The following is a 24,903-nucleotide window of genomic DNA, read 5'->3' as shown; positions in this document are numbered from 1 at the left end:
ATGACCTCCCTTGATCTAGATGTGAATCCCTTCATGATCAGGTGGGCAATGTAGAAGGTCTTCCTAACTACTTTGGCGTGAGTGTCAAACGAAGGTTACTGTCAACCTGGGTCCCCAGATCCCTGATAACCTCTTCTGTGTTCAGTGGATTGCCACCTATATGGTAGCTGGGGGTAACCTTGTTTTTTCCGAAGGGTATGACTATGCATTTTTTGGCGTTTAACTTTAGTCCATGGCTCTGGCACCAGTTATCCGTTTCTATGAGTCCCTTCTGAAGGATATCTGTGTCAGATGTGTTCTCGACTATGGCACCCAGTTTGCAGTCATCTGCAAATTTTGTCAGCCATAACCCTCCTGTGTTTGCTTGTACTTCTGAGAAGTAGATGCCGAACAAGAGTGGGCCCAGGACTGAGCCTTGTGGGACACCACTTGTGACAGGCTTTGAGTCTGACATGGCGCCAGCAACTCTCACCCTGTGGGTTCTGTCACTTAGCCAGTTTGCTACCCATCTTGTGACGTATGGGTTAACATTTGAGCTGATGAGTTTTTCAATGATACCTGAGTGGGGTATTGTGTCGAAAGCCTTGTCCAGGTCGAGGTAGGCTGTGTGGACTGCCTTTCCCTCATCAATGGCCTTGGTGACTGTTTCGAAAAAGTCATCCAAGTTTAAAAGGCATGATCTGCCTTTGACAAAGCCAGACTGGGTTGGATCCAAAGTCTGCAAGTCCCCTATGTCTTTATTTATGAGTTAATTTATGATCCTCTCCATGGCTTTGCAGATCAGGCTTGTCAAGCTGATGGGGCGGTAATTTCCAGGATCGGTGGAGGCACCGCCTTTGTGAAGTGGGACCACAGTTGCCGTACGCCACTCCTGCACGTATCCTGAGGTGAGGCTAAGATTAAACAGCTGTCCTAACTGCGGGTTTAATTCTTCATTGAGTTCGTGGAGCACACAACCGGGGACACCATCTGGTCCCATGGATGCTGTGTTTTTCACCTTGGAGAGAGCAGTTCTCACCTGAGCGTTAGAGATGTTTGGGGGGCTACAATCCTCTGGTATAGATATCTCTCCTTGTGGGGGGGGGAGAGTTTGCACTGAACCTGTCAGCCAGTATGTTGGCAATGTCTGTAGGTTCAGTGATTTTTACATCATTTTGAACTAATTCTGAGCATATCTGGGTGTTACCTCCCAGGTTTCTGACATAGCTAAAGAAGGCCTTATGATTGTCTTTTGAGTCCTTAGCGATTTTTCTCTCAAAATTTGCCTTGGATGACTTTATGAGAGATCGTAGTTTTTTACTTATAATGATTAAGGGTGTCTTACCTTTTAGGGATTTTGCTCTATCTTGGAGTAGCTTCCTCCTTTTGTTGTAGAGTTTGTTTATGGCTGGGGTCCACCAGACTGGACGCTTGCCTTTGGTACACAGAGTCTTTGTTTTGTTTGGGATTGCCTGATCCATGCAGTCTTGTAGGGGCTGGTAGAAGGCATTTGTAAGTGATTCAGCGGCTTGGGTAATGGTTTCCGCAGGCTCAGGGGCCTTAAAAGAGACCACACTAGTCTTCAGAAGTGTGAAGTCAGCTTTTGAGAAGTTCTTCACTGTGGTCTTTTTTATCTCAGGCGGGGGCGGGATGTGGACTTCCAGTGAGATTAGTTTATGATCTGATCTCACCAGTGAGGGGTATACTTCCGGTGTTGAACACTGTGACCCCATGTTCGTGATGATAAGATCAAGTATGTTTCCACCTCTTGTGGGGATGGTGACCAGTTGTTCCATGGCATTTGAGTTTATGAACTGTAGGAACCTTAGGGCTAGAGTGTTGGGGCTAGAGTAGTGCTCCCAGTCTATATTTGGGTAGTTGAAGTCACCTAGTATGATGGTATTTGGAGATACATTTATCCCCTCCAGTGTTTTCAGGAAAGCTATGTGAGGTTCCTGAGTTTGAGAGGGTGGCCTGTAACATGCTACAAATTGCAGAGCAGTCTTGCCTATGGTTAATTGCACCTGGATGGTCTCCGATGCATCGTATGCCACCAACCTTGAGGTGTGGGTGTCCTTGATGAATATGGACACCCCCCCTCCTTTCTTGGTGGTGTCCGGATTTTGGGGCCGGAACGCATGATATAGTGCTGGGGTGCTCTCAGGAGCCTTGAACCAGGTTTCAGTCACAGCACAGACATCGATGTTCTCCATACTGAGAAGGGCCTCGAGTGCGTGCATCTTGAGGTTGATACTTCTGGCATTGAGCAGCATTACCCTTAGTTTTTTTCCTTTTTTGTGTTCTAGGGTGGTAGGTTTAGAATTTGAGCCTTGCCTAAAAAAGGCACTATGGGGGTGGCAAGAGCCTTTGCCAATATCCGGAAGCCCAGGGGTGACAGGTGCAAGCCGTCCCTAGCGAAGCAGCGTGGCTTGTCCAGCATGTCATCCCAGGCAGACAGACATTGGATCCCCTTTGAATGACACCAGAGTTTAAGCCAATTATTAAAGCTGATCATCTTGTCTCTGTATTGTGGCATCATTCTTGGTGAAGGTAGAATACTGCTCAAGGTCAGGGTCATACCTGCCTGGGGTACATAATCAGAGAGCTCCTCTATTTCTCTTCTCATGTAGTCCAGGAGAGTGCCTCAGGTCGTTCACACCAGCGTGGACAATGACTGAGTCATACTTGTACCTGCTGTTGAGAGACCTGAGTGCTTGCGTTAAGTGGCGGATTCTAGCACCCGACAGGCAGCTCACTGTGACCTTCTCCTTACTCAATCTGGTGAGCGGGACGTCAGTGTGTCTGACTATGGAGTCACCAATGACGAGTGTGTCTGGCATTGTGTTTGGCCTTAAGGGCTGTGACTGTTTGTCACACTGACTATGTGGTCTATGTGTTGCATGTGTTTGTCTTGAGGTGGCAGTTGTTTGGGTGTCTGCTTTGGTGGCCTCTGCTGTTTTGGTAGATTTTTGATCAGAGCCTCCGAGTATGTCTTTGTGTGTTTATGTGTATGATTTGAAGTTGTGATGGTACTATGTGAGACTGGGTTTGTGGTGTGTGTGGATGTTCTTCATCTCACATTGCTGCAGTCCTTACATATGGGTAGTCCGCTGTCCTCGGTCGGCCCGAATACCAAAGTATTAGGCTGGCGCGTCAAGGCGCTTAAGACTGACATCAGGACGTCAGGGTACAAATGCGCATGACCGACGTCATATCCTCAGTCTTTTTTGCCGCATGGTCCGATGCAGAAGCAGCGCTGCAAGTGCCGTCATGCTCTGAAATTTTTCGAGTTCGGAGTTTCAGACCGAATCAAAGTTGGCTAAGTACCCGTTAGAATATTTTGGTTTTTTCTTGCCTCAGTGTTTTACCGGATGTCAGAAAAAGTGAATAACTGTATTTCTTGTGGGAAACAGAAACTGCATATGAGGAAGCTACAATGGTATCTAAAAAATGTATGGACACAGCACTGCCAAGATATGGACACTGTCATTCAGATAATACCTTGCATTCAAAAGGAATTTTTGTGGTGGGCTCAGGAATGTCACCTAAACAAGGGACTCTCTGTGACCCGGCCAGAGGCGAGTCAGATTCTAACGACAGATGCCTCAGACAAAGCTTGGGGAGCTCATCTAAATGGAAAATGGGTACAAGACACGTGGCCTGCCAGACTTCAACATCTACATATCAACTTGAAGGAGATGTTAGCAGTCCAATTTGCGTTAATAGCTTTCAAGGATTTACTTCTTCCAGGGCAGGTGTTGGTTCTAACAGACAACACAACTGTCATGTGGTACATCAACAAGCAAGGGGGAACTCATTCTTATCCTCTATGCAGACAAGCAATGATTTTGTGGGAGACTGCTCTCAGTTTACAGCTAAATCTTCAGGCAAGGTTTCTGCCAGGAGCACAGAACTCCTTAGCGGATGTGTTGAGCAGACAAATTATGGATCCCCACGAGTGGAAATTGGATCCTCATGTATTTCAGAAATTGACAGTGTTATGGGGAACTCCAGACATAGATCTGTTCGCTTCTCCACTAAACTACCAGCTGCCAAAGTTTTGCACAAAAGGTTTCATCCCACAGCCTGGAAAGTGGATGCTCTCTCATTCAATTGGAGCAATCTTCATGTGTATGCCTTTCCACCTCTGCCTCTCCTCCCAAAGGTACTCCTGAAGGTCAGACAGGACAAGCCAAACATGATTTTAATAGCTCCAGATTGGCCTCGACAGCACTGGTACCCATTACTGAGAAGTCTGGTACGGAGCCTCCATGGCCTTTGCCTTCGATTCCTCACCTGCTGTCTCAGGAGAACAGTCATTTACTCAATGTCAAACTTCACTCTCTACATCTAACAGCCTGGCATATTCTGTTTTAAACCCTGGAGGGTCTCAGCTTCCACAACAAGTTTTGAATGTTATTTTGGAGGCCAGAAGGCCTAGTACAAGGAAAGTGTACGCAGATAAATGGAGGAGATTTTTATTTTGGAGTACAGCAAAGGACTTTGATGTTTCTAAGCCTAATTTAAGTGTGGCTCTTCAATACCTTACTGAGTTACTGGACAAAGGTTTGTCCTTCTCCTCTATTAAGGTTCATGCTGCAGCAATTTCTGCTCACTATGACTGTGACCCACCATTGTTTTCTCATCCTTTGTTTAAGCAATTCCTTAGAGGGGCAAAGAATATAAGACCCCCGAGAGCTCCTACTCCTGCTTGGGATCTCAATTTTGTGTTGGAGAAACTCACTCTACAACCTTTTGAGCCTGCAGCTACTGCCGAGTTGAAATATTTATCTTGGAAGACTGCTTTTTTGTTGGTCATTACCTCTGCGAGAAGGGTTTCTGAATTACAGGCCCTTATGGCGGTTGTGCCTTTCTTAATTTTCCATAAGGATAGGGTATCTTTGCGTACTAATCCTTCCTTTATGCCTAAAGTGGTTTCTAGTGTGGCTTTAAACCAAACTATTCATTTGCCTACTTTTTATGCAAACCCCCAAAATAAAGGGGAAAAGATTTTACACACTTTGGATATACACAGGCAGTTGCGATATTATTTGAGCAGAACTAAAGGGTTCAGGCAGTCTCAGCAGTTATTTGTTTCATTTGCTTTGGGTTCTCAGGGCAAACCTGTTTCAAAACAAACTATTTCTAAGTGGATTGGTTTTTGTATTGCTTTCTGTTATTCCCATCATGGTAAGGAGATTCCAGCTGGGATTAGGCCTCATTCCACTAGGGCTACTGCCACTTCTACAGCTTTTTAAGGGGTGGCTACTAAAGATATTTTGGAGGCAGCTACTTGGAGTTCAGTGCATACTTTCTCTAAGCATTACCACCTTCCACTTTACTCTAAATCTAGGGATGGTTTTGCCACTGCAATTTTACAGGGCATTTTGGCAGCTCCTAATGCTTTATAGTTTTGCCATCCTCCCTTACCTCTGCTTTGGGATTCTACCCATATGTAAGGACTGCAGCAATGTGAGATGAAGAACATAGTACAGTTTTGTACCTACCATAAATGTAGATGTTCAAGATCCACATTGCTGCAGTCCAATTTACCTCCCTCCTTCCCTCTGTAGTTAGAGGCGGTTGTGTGGTTTGGGTTGTGAATATTGTAAATATTGTAAATATGATTAGTGCAAGGGTGGTTGGTTTTTTTTGCTGTCTTTTGGTTTTGGCCTTTCTTTTTAGGGCCTTCTGACATCTGGGGCAAGAAAAGACTGAGGATATGACGTCGGTCATGCGCATTTGTACCCTGACGTCCTGATGTCAGTCTTAAGCGCCTTGACCGACGTCAGCCTAATACTTTGGTATTCGGGCCGACCGAGGACAGCGGACTACCCATATGTAAGGACTGCAGCAATGTGGATCTTCGAACATCTACATTTATGGTAGGTACAAAACTGTACTTTTCCTTCTCCTCCTCCTGTCTGGTCTTGCCAGTCCTATGTTGAGAGAGCTCAGCCTCCAGTTTGGCTGTATAGTTTCATCTCTCGCATGTATTTGTGTTTTGTGGGAGAAGGAGAGGGTTGTCTGTGTACATGAGGCAATTGTAACATTGCCTCAATATTCCCAGATTCACCAGCTGAGCAGGAGAGGACACTAGCAACTGATCCCTCGACATGCTAGAAGGAATAGACAAAAACTTTAAAAGATTCCGGGGGGTGTGAGTGATAGAAAAAGGGGTTTTTAGGCTGGTGGGGTGCTAAGTATAATAAAAGTGCTATATCAAGGTTAAAAGTACTTTAGGAGCAAGTGCTAGGCTTTACAGATAGAGAATAGTCTACTTGGGAATTAAGTAGAGCTGAAGTTTTCAGATATGGAATATGCTGGTATGGTCAGTAGTACAGTTCAAGGAAGGCTGTTTTAAGGGTAAATGAGTGGACTTTAGATAGCCCGAATAGTTTAACCTTGATTAACCGCCGCTGCTCTTGTGTGCTCCTGTGGCAACTCCGCGCTAAATCGCGCTTTATAGCAGGGGGCTGGAAAATGCAGGAAATGACCCAAAATGGCCAATGAATTACCAGTTACTGTCTCTAACCACTCCTCTGAGGACAAACAGGCAGCTCAGTACTCCCCACTCTCACTGGTGAGTAAAGAAACTTCCCTCTGGCCACACAAGAAAATGGAGGAACACAGGAACCAAATACAAAGCCCAGGGATCAGCAAAATCTGATCACTGGAACAACTAGCTAGGAAAGTTAGGAAAGCAGAAGTATTTTTTTGGGGTTTTTTTAGTTTTTTTACACACACAGACAGAAAATACAGTAAATGCTTGGTTTTTCGACTAAATGCTATCAAAGGCTAGTACACTTGAGTGTATTAGCCTGTTAGTTAACTTATAAGCAAAACTTAAGCTAAGAAGTGCAGTCAACAAATTAAGCTTAGAAACACAGAGAAAACAGGTAATATCACAATAATATAAGCAGAAACAGTGGTCGAAATGCACAAAAGGTCGAAAAAAGCAAAATAAATGCTTAAAAAATACTTAGAATCAGGAAAGTCGCTTTTTCTGCTCTCTGCTGCCTTAGGAACTCTGCAGGGGACCACGAGGAGCTATGCCAAGTTCTCTAATGCCAGAAAAGCCAGCCAAAGCGTGCTTTATAGCAGGGGGCTGGAAAAAACAGGAAATGACCCAAAATGGCCAATGAATTACCAGTTACTGTCTCTAACCACTCCTCTGAGGACAAACAGGCAGCTCAGTACTCCCCACTCTCACTGGTGAGTAAAGAAACTTCCCTCTGGCCACACAAGAAAATGGAGGAACACAGGAACCAAATACAAAGCCCAGGGATCAGCAAAATCTGATCATTGGAACAACTAGCTAGGAAAGTTAGGAAAGCAGAAGTATTTTTTTGTTTTTTTTTTAGTTTTTTTACACACACAGACAGAAAATACAGTAAATGCTTGGTTTTTCGACTAAATGCTATCAATGGACCTGTCGCATATCTTTAAAACAAATAGCATCAGAATTACTTGTTCTAGGGATTTCAACTTTGCATGCAACATGTATTGGACATGATGGAAAGACAGGTATGTATCTCAGAGAATTCACCTTCTCTGGAACTGGCTTCACAACCATGTGAAGCAGACCTCTTCCCTAATCCTGCTCATAAGAAACCTAAAATAGTGGATGGACGATTGTAAACAGACCCTGGGTCTAGTGCCTATGCCTCTAATGGACAGAGCTACCTGTAAATCCTTGTCCTAACTTATATATGCCCCTTAAAATAGCCTCTAAGGATCCTAACTTACATATACTCCTTAAAATAACCTCCAAGGCACATCAATTTGTAGGATACAATTGGTAAGCTGGGATATACTTCTTAAGGCCCAGTAGTCATTACCATAGTGTACACCTTTGAACTTATCATTAGAAATGCAAACTGAAACTCACATTAAGCCCCTTATACACATTTTAACTTGTTCACCCCTTATACACATTTTAACTTGTTCACTTCTGGAATAGTGTCATCTGCCTTCAGGCACTCCAGTATTACACTCCCAGTACCATTTTCTATTGAATTCATCATAAAACTTTTTTGCAGAGGTTTGAACATTTAAACAAATATGGCCTGTTTTATTCCCATCAGCATTGCATGTGTAATGCATTAACACTACACACCTTACTGACTGTAATAGATACAATGTATAGTAATAGATACAATGTATAGTAATGTCCATGAAGGCCTCATTACTGCTGGCTTGTCTAAGCCCTTAAGACCATTAACCATAATATACTACTCAGCAAATTACTAAAGTTTAAATTTTGCAAACAACACAATCAAATGGCATCAAGGCAACCTCTAACATAAAACCTTTCAAATCCATGCCAATAATTCTTTCTCATGAAAGAGGACCCTCATTACTGGAGTACCCCAAGGCTCTGTTTTATTTCCCCTTCCATTCGTTGTCTTTAATGAACTTACACCTACCCTCGCTTGATGCTATCATGTATGTAGACAATAGATTCCTGATTGCAGAACTGAATGTGACTTACTAGATGCAAGGAGATTTACAAAATAGCTTTACTGATTTCTGCTGTTAGTCTTCCTCCACCAGACTACTAATCAGCCCCCCAAAAAAGAATCCATGTTACATTCCACAAGGTAGAACTCAGCAAACCTACCATTCTTGTCTTTTGAAGACACCAAGGATAATAGTCCTTGTGTCACTGACTACAGGTACTTGGGTCTTGCTTTCAATCCTTCCTTAACATTTTCTACACATACATACAATGTAACTGGCAAAGCTGTATGCCAACTAAAATTATGCTACAGGATTTCACTTATCCTTCCTGCTGAATAACAAACATTGTACTTCTCCAAAGTTAGAATGTGGCTTCCCATTTTTAGTTTTTCATTGTTTGCACATCAAAGGATGCATATAGTTGTAAACAAAAATGTAAATTGGTGTTATGGAGCAGTACATAAGCACACCATTGTGATATACCAAAGGACCTCAAACGGTGTCCAGTTCCAAGCAGGATACCCTTCTTTTATGAACTAGTACTCCCATCAGAGAGTTTAACTTCCTCTCAAAAAGAAATCTTACACTCTTAGGAATGGTCAAAGTGATAACCTCATGCTTAACTGTTGTCATTTCACAATGGCTACCGGAGGAAAATACAATGTCTACAGTATGAAACTACCTCTCAAATGAAGTAAAAAAGCAGCAAACCTTGGAAACATTTAAAATTCACCTACACAAGTAGTGTGAACATATCATTATATATTAGTGCATTTCATTCCAATATTTGCATAGGAATTGAAATGCGCATGTTTACTGTATAAATATGTAACTATGTATAAATTACACATGGTTATGTATTTATTTCATTTTATCTTATTATTGTCTTCAAAATACTCTACCTGTATATAGTATACCTTCTGTTGCATTACTGTTTTACCTGCTGAATACCATCTATTCTTCCTGTATATAGTTTTATTTTATAGTTCGCATTCTTGCTTTTGACCATCTACACTTGTTCTTTAAGCTTGGGCTGCAGTTGGAAAGTGTCAAAGAGCAGCCCGCCTACCTGGTAATAGCAAATAAATACATTAATAATTGTTGCACTGAAGTCAAGCAACAGTGTATTTTGGACTTCCTGTCTCCTTCATCAGATATTCCACATTTTGCTAACTTGTTTATTACTTGTCAGCATAGTGAACTAATGCAAAAGTATCCATTTCAGAAACAGCTAAGGAAGTATAAAATGGTACGTGCAGGTATGGGTCAGGACAGGTGTTATCACATAGAACAGTAAGCAGTGCAGACGTTAAACGAACACCTTTATACTTTGTATTGTGCTTTACTTCATGTCCGTCTGCATAACAGCTGATCGCATTTACATCCACTTAGTACAGTACGGTTTTAAATGTGGCCGGATGTTGTGCAGAAGGATGTTAAGTGGTGCTCACCTGTATTGGTGATGTTCTTCGTTTTCCATTGCTGCAGTCCTTACTATTGGGTATAGTCCGCATCCAGTCGGCCCGAATACCAGAGTATAAGGCTGACGTCGGTCAGGGCGCATTAGACTGACGTCAGTACGTCAGGGTACTAATGCGCATGACCGGCGTCATATCCTCAGTCTTTTTTGCCGCGTGGTCCGATGCAGAAGCAGTTTTGCGAGTGCAGGTTGGCGTTCTGAGATATTTCCGAAACCGGAGTTTCAGACCGAATCAGAGTTGGCTAAGTACCCCGTTGGGGAACATTTTGTTTTTCTTGCCTCAGTATTCAACCGGATGTCAGAAAAGTGAATAACTGTATTTCTTGTGGGAAACAGATACCGCATAAGGATTTCCATACTTTGTGTATACCTTGTTTAGGGCCTGAGCACGACGTTGTTGGTTGCCGCTCTTGTGCTAGGTTTAACAAACGCACTATTAAGAGGAGGTTAGACTGTGCCAGGTTAGTGTTTGGGAAACGTTGTAATTATAAAATGCCGTCGGATGCTCCGGCGCCCACGAAGCGCAAGGGCAAAACAGCGGTTTAGGGTTGAAGAACCGGCAGTCCCAGACGTCGGTTCTTTAGGAGGCTCAGTGGAGCCAGAGGTTTTGCCAGGAGTTTCTATGGAGTCTCCGGCAGAAACTTTACTGTTACAGGATGTCCCATCTCAGGAGGCAGGCCAGGCTGAGGGGGCTTCTCAGGTACCTATTCTTCCCTCTCTTCCCAAAGTAGTTAGAGCCTCTCCTTCTGTTGCTAAAGCTTCTTTTAGAGGTAGGCCAATTTCAGCTTCAGTGGGGGCTTCTCCTAGCTTTTCGGGTTCTGTACCTAAGAAACATATGCTTAAAATGGCAGAAGATTTGATTACTATGATTAGAGGTTCTATGGGTCCTCCTGATAAGAGGCCTAGGGTGGAACCGGAGTTTGCCAGTTTTGAACAGGGTTCAGAGGCTTCTGAGTCTTCTGCGGATGATTTGCAGGAGTATCCTCCTTATTCTGATTCTGATGTGGATGATGCCACTCCTTCGGCTTCTCCTCCTGAGGATTTTTCATTTTCAGAGACTCTGCATTCCATGAGGGAGCACTTTAAATGGGAAGGCCAGGATTACTCTGATTCCAGGAAGAGGCTTAGGGAATTCTTGTTTTACCCCAGCATAGGCCCTTAGCTATACCTCCTGTGTTGACTGTGGTGGAAGATGTTTTGCAGAGGCTTCCCTGAACCCTGATTCTTTGCCTCCTGCTCCTGTTAAACCTGATAGGTACTATAGGGTGCCCGAAGCTCATAAGTATTTGTTTAAGAGTCCTAGGGGACCCAGAAACTGTTTCTCAGGGGCCTAAAGGTGTTAAAGCCTCTGTGGTTAGAAATCCTGTTCCCACTGACAAAGAGGCGAGGGCTTTGGATAGGTGGGGTAAGAAACTGTATACTTCTTCCACTCTAGCCATGAGAGCATTGAATTGTCAGTTTCACATGCTGAAATATCAAAATTATCTCCTTTCACAATTGAAATCTAAGGTAGATGCTTTGGCGGAAGGTATTGAGTGTAAAGAGTTGCTGGATTTGGTTTATGTGTCTGAACAAGTGGGCAAGCATTCTTTGCAATGTGGCTTTGATGCTGTGCAGGCCTCCTCGAGGGTGGCTGCCACTAGTTCTGTTCTTCGCAGGCATGCCTGGTTGAGGGATCAGAATTTGGCTGAGCATGTTAAGACAAGGATTTTGGATGCACCTTTACAGTCTGATGTGTTGTTTGGTTCGCCTGTGGAAGCAGTTTTAAAGAAAATGGAGGACAAAGCTAAGTCTATGCAAACTGTTAAGGATTTTTTTGCAGGTACAGCCACCGAAGTTTAGTAGAAATTGGCCTGCTAAGGGGTGGACATATCCTGCTTATGACTCCCAGTCTAGGGGTAGGTCTAGACGTGGTAGGGGCAGGGCTCAAGGTTCTTTTAGGTCTAGAACAGGGAGTTCACCTGCTCAGACTTCTGGTGAGGGCAGGGGTCAGTCCTTTCGTAAGCAGACCCAATGACCTGCCTTTTCAGCTGCCAGTAGATTCTCGTCTGGCAGCTCCTTTGGGAGGACGACTGTCTCTTTTCAAAGAAAATTGGGATTTAATTACTCAAGACAGATGGGTGTTGGACATTATTCACCACGGTTACAGGTTTTATTTCCATACAATGCCCCCTTTCAAAGGCATGCCAGACGTTCCTCCTCCACAAAGAAAAGAGGCTCACAAGCAAGTTTCTCAGTTACTCCAAATGGGGCCATTCAGCCAGTCCCTGTATCAGAAAGGGGCCTAGGATTTTATTCCCGCATGTTCCTAGTACCAAAGAAGGGGAACACGTGGAGACCAATTTTGGATTTATCTCTCCTCAACACTTATCTGGACATTCCCAAATTCAAGATGTTGACGTTACAACAGCTTTTACCTCTGCTGGGCAAAGATCACTGGATGGTAACTTTAGATCTCAAGGAAGCTTACCTTCATGTGCCTATCAGGCTAAGTTGCAGGAAGTATCTGCGGTTTCGAGCTGGAGATTCTCATTATCAGTTCTCTGCATTGCCCTTTGGCTTATCTACTGCGCCCAGAGTATTCACAAAGGTTCTGGCTCCAGTGATAGCTTACTTCAGGCTACAAGGAATTCAAATCTATCCTTACTTAGACGACTGCCTGATTCTGGCTCAGGAAAAGGAAGACCTTCTACAGCATCTGGAATATGTTATAGCAGTGCTAAGATGCCTAGGGTATTCTGTGAACGAAATAAAGTCCAGTCTAGTACCCTCTCAAGACATGTGCTTTCTGGGTGTGAGACTGAATACAGCAGCCCAGATGGCCTTTTTAACCCCGGACAAACAAATGAGTCTATCACTTTACTTCCATCAACTATCTCATCGGTCCGTGCTGACTGCAGGGACAGTCCTTCAAGCATTAGGGTTCATGGCATCTTGTATTCTGGTGCTTCCCAATGCCAAACTGCATATGAGGAAGTTACAATGGTATCTCAAAAATGTATGGACACAGCACTGCCAGGATTTAGACACTGTCATTCCCATAATACCTTGCCTTCAAAGAGAATTTTTGTGGTGGGCTCAGGAATGTCACCTAAACAAGGGACTCTCTGTGACCCGGCCAGAGGCGAGTCAGATTTTAACGACAGATGCCTCGGACATTGCTTGGGGAGCTCATCTAAATGGAATGTGGATACAAGACAAGTGGCCTGCCAGACTACAGCATCTACATATCAACATGAAGGAGATGTTAGCAGTCCAGTTCGCTTTACTGGCTTTCAAGGAGTTACTTCTTCCAGGACAGGTGTTGATTCTAACAGACAACACAACTGTCATGTGGTACATCAACAAGCAAGGGGGAACACATTCTTATCCTCTATGCAGGCAAGCAATGATTTTATGGGAGACTGCGCTAAGCTTGCAACTAACTCTTCAGGCAAGGTTTCTGCCAGGAGCACAGAACTCCTTAGCAGATGTGTTAAGCAGACAAATCATGGATCCCCACGAGTGGAAACTGGATCTTCATGTATTTCAGACATTGACAGTGTCATGGGGAACTCCAGACATAGATCTGTTCGCTTCTCCACTAAACCACCAGCTGCCAAAGTATTGCACAAAGGGGTTTCATCACACAGCTTGGAAAGTGGATGCTCTGTCTTTCAGTTGGGAAAATCTTCATGTGTATGCCTTTCCACCTCTGCCTCTTCTTCCAAAGGTACTATTAAAGGTCAGACAAGACAGGCCAAGGATGATTTTGATAGCTCCAGATTGGCCTCGGCAACACTGGTACCCACTACTACGGAGTCTGGTAAAGAAGCCTCCATGGCCTTTACCTCTGATTCCTCATCTGTTATCTCAGAAGGACGGTCATCTGCTCAATGTCATGCTTCACTCTCTTCATCTAACAGCCTGGCATATTCTGTGTTGAAACACAGCAGGTCTCAACTTCCTCAACAAGTTTTAAATGTGATTATGGAAGCTCGACGACCTAGTACAAGGAGGGTGTACGCAGCAAAATGGAAGAGATTTTTATTTTGGAGTACAGCAAAGAATTTGGAGATTTCTAAGCCTAATTTGAGTGTGGCTCTTCAATATCTTACCGAGTTATTGGACAAAGGGTTGTCCTTCTCTTCTATTAAGATTCATGCTGCAGCAATTTCAGCTCACTATGATTGTGACCCACCTTTGTTTTCGCATCCTTTGTTCAAGCAGTTTCTTAGAGGGGCAAAGAATATAAGACCCCCACGTAGAGCTCCTACTCCTGCTTGGGATCTCAATTTTGTGTTGGAAAAACTTACTCTACAACCTTTTGAGCCTGCGGCTACTGCTGAATTGAAATATTTGTCATGGAAGACTGCTTTTTGTTGGCTATTACTTCTGCAAGAAGGGTGTCTGAGTTGCAGGCCCTTATGGCAGTCGAGCCCTTTTGATTTTCCATAAGGATAGGGTATCATTACGCACTAATCCTTCCTTTATGCCTAAGGTGGTTTCTAGTGTGGCTTTAAACCAAACTATTCATTTGCCTACTTTTATGCAGACCCCAAAATAAAGGGGAAAAGATTTTGCATACTTTAGATGTACACAGGCAATTGCGTTATTACTTAAGCAGGACTAAGGATTTTAGGCAGTCTCAGCAGTTGTTTGTTTCTTTTGCTTTGAGTTCAGGGCAAGCCTGTGTCAAAACAAACTATTTCTAGGTGGATTGGCTTTTGCATTGCATTTTGTTATTCCCATCATGGCAAGGAGGTTCCAGCTGGGATTAGGCCTCATTCCACTAGGGCTACTGCCACTTCAACAGCATTTCTACGGGGTGGCAACTAAGGATATTTTGGAAGCAGCTACTTGGAGTTCAGTGCATACTTTCTCTAAGCATTATCACCTTCCTATCTACTCTAAGTCTAGGGCTGGTTTTGCCACAGCTGTTTTGCAAGGCATGTTGTCAGCTCCTGCTTCTTTATGATTTGCCAGCCTCCCTTACCTCTGCTTTGGGATTCTACCCAATAGTAAGGACTGCAGCAATGGAAAACGAAGAACATAGTACAGTTTTGTACCTACCATAAATGTAGATGTTCGAGGATTCCATTGCTGCAGTCCAATTACCTCCCTCCTTCCCTCTGTGTTTAGGGGTGGTAGTGTAGGTGAGTTTACCTGCTTATATTTTTGTATATATTGTTCATGTTTTGGTGCAGGTATTTTGGGCCTTGTCTTTTTAGGGTCTTCTGACATCTGGGGCAAGAAAAGACTGAGGATATGACGCCGGTCATGCGCATTAGTACCCTGACGTACTGACGTCAGTCTAATGCGCCCTGACCGACGTCAGCCTTATACTCTGGTATTCGGGCCGACTGGATGCGGACTATACCCAATAGTAAGGACTGCAGCAATGGAATCCTCGAACATCTACATTTATGGTAGGTACAAAACTGTACTTTTTATATAAGTAAGTAATCATGGCTACATCTCACAAGTAAGAAGTGTTGGAGGAAGACATTTTGGCTACATCTACAATAAAACTTGTCAAACCTCTTAATTTAGAAAGGTTGACCGAGTACATTTCTGGATATGTTCTTTAAGCTGGTGATTAATTATTTTATTTATTTCCATTTAATGACTGTGTAGGTAGGGATTGTCACCAAATCCTTTCTAGCCATGACTGAACCCCACCAGGTCAGTAATTTAGTATTTCAAACATTGAGATATCACACTAGTTAGAAAAATCGAACTATTTACAGTGCAGATGGAAAAAGACAATAAAAAGCAGCTTTACACTAAATACAGTGCAGCTAGAAAATGAAAAATCATTCCAATGCAGATTAAGATAACTGCAGATTTATATTTTGAACTATTAATAGAGAATGTGGCATTAACATCTTCATTCAGAAGTATGTTTACTGTGTGCACTGGTAAATGATTTAACCTTTACAGTTGCCAGTACATTTTTCAGGAATATCACACTTGTTAAAATAGCAACCTATATACAGTACAACTTTTGATGTCAAAGTAGTAACTACAGTAAAATGCATATGTGGGAAGGTAAAAGTGACTGTAGCATGGGTTTTGCACACAGAATGAGCATTGTGGAAATGCACTTTCACCCCCTTTGTTTACAGCAGGCACAGCTGCATTCCTTAAATAAAGACTTTCTACTTGGTTTTGCACATGCCATTTCCATTGGAAGTTAATTCCAGATGCCTGATAACATTTGTCCTTTGCATGTTTAACTCTCTTCTTTTATCGGTGGTACAAACATACCCCATAAGAAGGGTCTCTCTCACCCTGTTTTTGAAGATGTGCAGTGTATCTTCTTACCTAAGACTGTTCCAGGTAACAGTACAAACATACTCCATAAGAAGGGTCTCTCTCACCCTGTTTTTGAAGATGTGCAGTGTATCTTCTTACCTAAGACTGTTCCAGGTAACAGTACAAACATACTCCATAAGAAGGGTCTCTCTCACCCTGTTTTTGAAGATGTGCAGTGTATCTTCTTACCTAAGACTGTTCCAGGTAACAGTACAAACATACTCCATAAGAATGGTCTCTCTCACCCTGTTTTTGAAGATGTGCAGTGTATCTTCTTACCTAAGACTGTTCCAGGTAACAGTACAAACATACTCCATAAGAAGGGTCTCTCTCACCCTGTTTTTGAAGATGTGCAGTGTATCTTCTTACCTAAGACTGTTCCAGGTAACAGTACAAACATACTCCATAAGAAGGGTCTCTCTCACCCTGTTTTTGAAGATGTGCAGTGTATCTTCTTAACTAAGACTGTTCCAGGTAACAGGCGCACAAGATTATTGTGATAACTCTGTACTGTTCTTACATCTCTTGTAACTGTTCACTGAAGACCAAGTTTTGATTAATGGTAATCAGAATTATTTTTACTTAGTTTGGTACCTACATTAGTAATAGCAGAACAAAATAATTTTGCAAACAGAAAAAATCTATTATGTTTAAAATGTCTCAAACAGTGTCCATGTACTATTGTGAGTGAAATAGCTGATAGATCTTTTCATCAATGTGATAAAGTACTGATATGTAATGTATTTTTAGATGACAGAAGCACAGATAGCAGTGTGATTTGCCATCAGCATGAAGCACTTGTGACATCCCTGTTACATCACCCTATGGACAACCTGCAGCACTGTGCTCAACCTGTGAAGGCTACCGACAGGCTTCATTTCACACCTGCAACACCATTTCACTTGGAGCTTAACTGTAGCAAGAGCTGTGAATTTAATGCAAGCCTTGCTTTGCAGCAAGGTCCAGTAGTGCAGCCATCTTGTGCAACGGACAAACCATATCAATGTCCGGAGTGCAGTAAGTGTTTTACACAGAATTCTGAAATGAGACGGCATATGGCTATTCACACAGGAGTAAAACCGTACAAGTGTACTGAATGCAGTAAGTGTTTTACAACGAGTACTCATATGAGAAGGCATATGGCTATTCACACAGGAGCAAAACCATACAAGTGTACTGAATGCAGTAAGTGTTTTACACAGAGTTCTAATATGAAGCAGCATATGGCTATTCACACAGGAGCAAAACCATACAAGTGTACTGAATGCAGTAAGTGTTTTACACACAGTTCTGCAATGAAGCATCATATGGCTATTCACACAGGAGCAAAACCATACAAGTGTACTGAATGCAGTAAGTGTTTTACACACAGTTTTGCTATGAAGCGCCATATGGCTATTCACACAGGAGTAAAACCATACAAGTGTACTGAATGCAGTAAGTGTTTTACACAGAGTTCTAATTTGAGAAGTCATATGGCTACTCACACAGGAGTAAAACCATACAAGTGTACTGTATGCAGTAAGTGTTTTACACAGAGTTCTCAGATGAAACATCATATGGCTATTCACACAGGAGCAAAACCATACAAGTGTACTGAATGCAGTAAGTGTTTTACACACAATTCTGTTATGAGACGTCATATGGCTATTCACACAGGAGCAAAACCATACAAGAGTACTGAATGCAGTAAGTGTTTTGCACACAATTCTGTTAAGAGATGTCATATGGCTATTCACACCGGAGTAAAATACAAGTGTACTGTATGCAGTAAGTGTTTTACACAGAGTTCTCAGATGAAAAGTCATATGGCTATTCACACAGGAGCAAAACCATACAAGTGTACTGAATGCAGTAAGTGTTTTACACAGAGTTCTAATTTGAGAAGTCATATGGCTATTCACACAAGAATAAAACCATACAAGTGTACTGTATGCAGTAAGTGTTTTACATGGAGTTCTCAGATGAAAAGACATATGGCTATTCACACAGGAGCAAAGCCATACAGTGTACTGAATGCAGTAAGTGTTTTGCACACAGTTCTGCTATGAGACGTCATATGGCTATTCACACAGGAGTAAAACCGTACAAGTGTACTGAATGCAGTAAGTGTTTTACATGGAGTTCTTCTATGAAATCTCATATGGCTCTTCACACAGGAGTAAAATCATACAAGTGTACTGTATGCAGTAAGTGTTTTACACGGAGTTCTACTTTGAGAAGTCATATGGCTACTCACACAGGAGTAAAACCATACAAGTGTACTGTATGCAGTAAGTGTTTTACACGGAGTTCTACTTTGAGAAGTCATATGGCTACTCACACAGGAGTAAAACCATACAAGTGTACTGTATGTAGTAAGTGTTTTACACAGAATGCTGAAATGATACACCATATGGCTATTCACACAGGAGCAATCATGGAAATATCGAATAGAGAAAACTATAAAGCAGCTAAGACCAGAAGTATCATTGTTAGAAGATTATAGAAGGGGGAACAGATCCATGAAAATATTAATAAAGATAGATGTGATAAAAGCAATGCGTTGTATTAGAACAGACCAGGATCTATTATGCACTATTGGAGATAACAAACTAAAAATTACAAAACGGATGGAAAGACTTAGATACGAAAATAAATATAAGGGAAAAACACAAAATAAACAAATTATTGATGACCCAAAAAAGTTTTATAGAGAACTGGGAAATAAGGTAAAAGGAATAGATAGACCGCCAAAAAAAGAGAAAGTAGATGCATTTTGGAGAAGTATCTATGAAGATCCTGTGGAACGTAACAAAGATGCTAAATGGATAGAAGAAGTAAAAGAGAATAAGAAGTTTAAAGGTACAGGATATTAAATAGGATGAAATAACAACTGGAGCGATTGAAATAAAGTTGAGAAAAGCCTCTAACTGGAAAACCCCAAGCCCATATGCAGTACCTAACTTTTGGCTTAAATTATTAATTTCTTTGCACGATGATTTAGCAATGAGTAAGAACTATTTATATATGCACCCCGAACACACACCACACTGGATAACAACAGGAAAAACAATGCTCTTACTTAAGAGTGAACCTGCAAGCTACCCTATAAATTATAGACCAACAACTTGTCTTCTGACAACATACAAACTATACACTGGGATTGATGCCAACAGAGTTTATAATAATTTAGAAGAAAACTCAATTATGGCAGTAGAACAAAAGGGCAGTAAAAGAAAGTCATATGGAACAAAAGACCATTTGTTGTTAAAGTTATAGTGGACAAGTGTAAGAAGGGGAAAAACCTAAGTATGGCATGGTTTGACTACAAAAAAAGAATTTGATAGTATCCCACATTCATGGATAAAAGAGTGCTTAAAAATGTATAAAATGCACCCTACACTGATTGATTACATTACAGTAACCATGAAACCATGGCAGACCACTTTGCAATTAAGCCATGATAAAGGACAGATTATTATCCCAGGGATAAAAATTCAAAGGGGGATATTCCAGGGTGACTCTCTGTCACCCTTGTTATTCTACCTTGCCTTAACCCATTAAGCTGCATACTTAACTTTGGCCATGGCTACAGTTTGGCTTCTAGAAAACAACAAAGTGTAATGACTTCTCTTCTTCTCTTTGATGGTGATTTAAAATTGTATAGCTCATCAGATGAGGAACTGAAAGCACAATTGCAGGTTGTCAAAACATTTCAGATGATATCTGAATGTCATTTGGTCTTGATAAATGTGCAAAAACAACCTTTAAAAAAGGAAAATTGCAGCACCAGGAAAACATCAGCTTAGGACAAGAATGTGATATAAAAGAACTTGATCAAGAGGTGGTGTATAAATACTTGGGAATTGATGAAGGATCAGCAATAAAACATGAACAGATGTGAATAAGGCTTAGTAAGTTAGTAAGGAGTACTTTAGAAGATTTACATTAATCCTGAAAAAAGCATTGACACCTAGGAACAAGATCCAAGCTGTAAATCAATTTGCTCTTCTTGTCCTAACTAATAGTTTTGGAGTGATTGACTCTCCCCAAAAAGTGTTGGATAGATTGGATATCAAAACAAGAAGGATGCTTCCTGCTCACCAAATGATTTATAAAAATCAGTGTATACCAAGATTATATATCCCCCATTCTGAAGGAGGGATGGGCCTCCTTGAAATTGATTACATGTATAGATGTGCAATTGTGGGACAACATACATATCTGTTGACTTCACAAGATCGAAATGTGATGAAAGTTTTGAAACATGAGAATAAATCTAATATGACATCTCTGCTTAATTTAGCAGAAGCATATCGACATCAAGCAGGAATGGAAATCAAACCAGAAGTGGATAAAAACCTGGCAGCAACTGAATGTGCTAAAAAAGAAAAGAAAGAACATAAGGTGAAGGATCAAATGAGAAGGCAAGAAATGTGGAAAAAAAATAAGTATAGTTGCAAGTAAAAAAAACTTCTGGAAGAGCCTTGTGTTGATCAAGAACGAATGCAGGAATGGTTAAGGAGAGGTGAATTTACTTCAAGAAATGAAAGGTTAATATTGGCAGCCCAAGATAGTGGGCTGCGTACACGCTGGTTTACTAAGTCCATTGAACATTTGGGAGAAAGGTTAATAATGGCAACCCAAGATAGTGGGCTGCATCCACGCTGGTTTACTAAGTCCATTGAACATTTGGGAAAAAACAGACATATGTAGATTTTGTGGAACTGAGATGGAAACAGTTACACACCTTATTGTTGGTTGCGATGCTGTAATGGCAGGGGGACTGTATACTGAAAGGCATAATAATGTGGCACGACTGTTACAGTGGAGATTGTGTAAACATTATGGTATCGAAGTGGCTGAAAAACGTTGCAAACAAGCCACAGAGAATCATAGAAAATGATTAAGTTTACATCACATGAGATCACCCAATACCAACAGTCCAAATGATAGATGCTAGAAAACCGGACATAGTAATCCAAGAAAAGACAAAAGTAGCATTAATCATTGAAATTGCCACACCTACTGACTTACGTACAGACAGACAGACACAAAGTCATAAAATACCTTGATCTGCAGGCAGAAATGAGAGCCATGTGGAAGAAAGATACCCAGACAGTTCCAGTAGTAATATGAGCAACTGGTCATACAAAAAATAATTTACAATCATATTTAGATATATTACAAATTCATGTAATACCGTATGAATTGCAGAAGGAGTCATTGCTGGGCACATTGCAGGTACTGCAAAGAGCACTTTTGGCTAACATCAAAGAGTGAAATAATACTAATTTCACAAAGTAATTGTACTCTGACTTAGGAATGGGGTCCATTCCTGTCATGGTATTAGAAATCCAAAAGACTTGGCGAAATCAAAAAAGAGCAAAACCATATAAATGTACTGAGGGTAATAAGTGTTTTTCATGTAACTGTTACCTGATTCAGCATCAAGCCATTCACAGAGAGGAAAAAACATATAAATGTGCTGAATGAAGTAAGTGTTTCACACACCCAAGTGGCCTATTCTATCATAAGGTCATTCACATGCAGAAGAAAGTCATTACTGGGCACATTGTGGTTACTGCAAAGAGCAATTCTGGCTGACATCAGATTGAAACCATGCTAATTTGTGAACTTTAATCACACCTTGACTTAGCATTGGGGTCCATTCCTGTCGTGGTATTAGAAACCCAAAACACTTTGAGAAATTAAAAGAAAAGGAAGAAAGCAGTCCTTACAAACATCAAAGACTCCAGGCAATCACAATATTAAAAATCATTAACATTTGCAGAAATTAAGAAAAGAACCTGTATACATGTTCTGGATATCATTCACATAGCAGTACATTGTACCGTCAGATAATCCACTCCATGGAACAAGTCCTAATGGAGATAAGGATTTTGCAAGAACAAGCGAGTAATATATGTGGAACTGAATTAATCTTCAGTCCTTTGCTAGTACCTTCATGTGATTGAACTTGCTTTTACAAAGTCTCACCACCAAGTTGATACTGATGTATACTATATTTTATATACCATGGAGAAAAACAGGGTAAAAAAAAAAGAACACTTGGGCCACATGTTCTAGTATAACAATTACCCAGACCTGACAGTAGGCAGTGGTGCCAGGACTGGAAAAATACTGCAGAATCCTCAGAACACAGAAACATTCCTACCAAACTGGGTCATGTTGCGAGTGTTGTCCCTGTTTAGAAGGAAGCAGCAGTCCAAGAAAAAATAAAACCTGATAGGCTAAGCAAAAGAGCTACAAACAACAAAGTGAACTGTTTTGGATTAAAAAAGAGAGAAAATATATATTATTTCTGTTATGTAACAAATGCATAACTTCCACAGAGTGGATATATAGCAAGAGTAAGAAAGAAGTTGTTAGAGGAGAGAAAACACTTGCATCAGAAAAACTGTTGAAAGCAACAGATGACATTTAAAATCTTTAATAAAACAAAATAGAGCATCACAAGACTTAGATAAAGGAGCACTAGGCTGTCTGGAAAAGATGTGATAAAACAAAAACTAAAGCTATTAAAAGTCATAAAATGTAGTATGACTTGGTATGATATGATGTTTTATAATATATATATATATATATATATATATATATATATATATATATATGTATATGTATATAAACAAAGAAGGTTGTGGTAACAAATGTGGCTACTATATCTCCCAAGATAGTTGAAGAAAAGTAAAGGCAATAAAAAATCAGGACCCTGTGAATTTTACAAAGGAAGGAATGTAAACACAAAATTGTAGTGTAACGAGAAGCAAAATTTCTAGTGATGTGAAAAAGCAGCAAACATAATTGAGAAGCAAAGGGTTTAATGTGGTGACTGAAACACAGGCAGTATCGCAAAATGGTGAATCACTAAGTCCCTAGACACAGCAGAACACTTTTAGAAAAGATACACTGTAAAGTAAAAATTTAAAAGGTTCTGTAGGAAATTTGATAGAAATTCCAGTTAGAATTGTACAGCAAGATAAAGTGCTGGAAACAAAAAACAAAGAAAGAGGACACACACAGCCAAAAAGCAAATGATCTTAGTGAGGACGCACTTAATTTAAGAGAAGACAGCAGACATAATTAAGATGTATGATAGAATGAGGCTACAGAAGTTGAATAAAGACTTCCAACTGTAAGAAATGTTAAAACAAATGAACACAGTAACTGGGACTATCAAAAGTGATTCATCTGATGAAGCAGATAAAAAAAAACAGTAAACTACTGTATATCTAAAGTAATAGCTTAAGTTGTCCCACAAAATGTAGATTAACAAAAGAAAGAAGGGAACAAATAGAAATGCCACCATGGATAGAAGAAATGCAAAGAAACTGAAGCAAGAAGTATCACTAATTGAAGAATATAACTTAACCAAAAATGACAACAGCTGTAGCAACAATGGAAAAAAAAACACACACTCCAAAGCCAGCTGGTGTCGCACAAATGTTAGCACTAATAATGTTCCAAACCCGATGGTAATACAAATCCGTAATTTTATTCGGCCATAATACAAGTGAAATTAAGCGCTTTCATCCATAACATAGGACTTCATCAGAATAGTTTAGTTACACATCCATAGTAAATTTTAAAACTTTTTTGGTGCCAATCCCGTCTCCAAATGACAAGCTGTCTTAAAGCTATACTACACTACATATACTTAATCAAAACATTGTACCAACCTAATATTAAAACACAAATATATACCCTACCTAATCTAATAAATGAAATCTCATAAATACCAATCATACTACACATTACACTATTATAAAATAAAATCTAAAATATGCATGGAATATTATTACACAATGTTTCAATATATATATATATATTAAAAATAACTATTCTTAAATATACACTATAATAATTCTAAAATAGGCTTAATGGTTAAAAATTCATTAAGGCCAGGTTTTCTTCCAGCATCTGTAAAAATTTGCCATATAATTTCCTTCCGGCTTAAAAGTGCTTTATAATTAGCCCCCATAATATTCATAACAATTTTATCTGTAATAGCGAATTTAAAAATATGATTATCGTCATAGTCAATAATATGTCTACTTAATGCATTGTTAGTATCATGAGTTCTAATTGCATACAAATGGTCGTAAATGCATTTTCTGAAGGGCCTCTCCATTTTACCAATATAAAAACTTGAACAGGCCATACATTTGGCCATATATATAATATTTTTTTGTGTTACAATTGCCCTTCTTAAACTTTATTAATGACCTATTGACATTTTCTAAAATAATACTATCTTTCTCTAATATGGCACTGCATTGATTACATCTACCACACTTTTTACTTCCACCATACATATGATGTCTTCCATTGGTGGAAGATGTATACTCCAATTTCTTTTTAATGTTATGTCCTGTTTTATATATAAATAAAGGGACCAAGCCTACTAATTCATTAACATCATCATCTATAGTTAGCAAATTCCAGTTGTTTTTTAATAATTCTCTTAATATATTCTACATAAGGAGAGTATTCCAAAATACATGCTCTACTGTATTTTCCTGTACCTTCTTTTTTTGTCTTTGCTACTGAACTCCCTTCCTAATATGGGTGGATATTTTCTACCCCATTCATCTATTACATAAGAAGAAATATTCCTTAGCATTACATCTGGATAACCCCATTCACTAAACATATCCTGAATACAATTCATCTCTACTACA

The 24,903-nt window shown here is 40.4% G+C and overlaps 1 protein-coding gene across 1 annotated transcript in view; it reads left to right on the top strand.

Annotated features, from left to right (window-relative positions):
- LOC122814457 overlaps positions 1-24,903 on the top strand; it is a 1,903,843-nt gene that overhangs the window by 1,357,143 nt on the left and 521,797 nt on the right. Inside the window, 2 exon segments of the mRNA XM_044087037.1 lie at positions 16,970-18,223; positions 18,226-18,689. Of these exon segments, the coding sequence (XP_043942972.1) occupies positions 16,970-18,223; positions 18,226-18,689 (1,718 nt within the window).

Source organism: Protopterus annectens, chromosome 10.part0 (assembly GCF_019279795.1).
Source record: "Protopterus annectens isolate FY-2018-M chromosome 10.part0, PAN1.0, whole genome shotgun sequence".
NCBI classification, from domain to species: domain Eukaryota; kingdom Metazoa; phylum Chordata; order Ceratodontiformes; family Protopteridae; genus Protopterus; species Protopterus annectens.
Note: the sequence above shows the minus strand (reverse complement) of the source record. Positions and strands in the feature narration are given on the sequence as shown.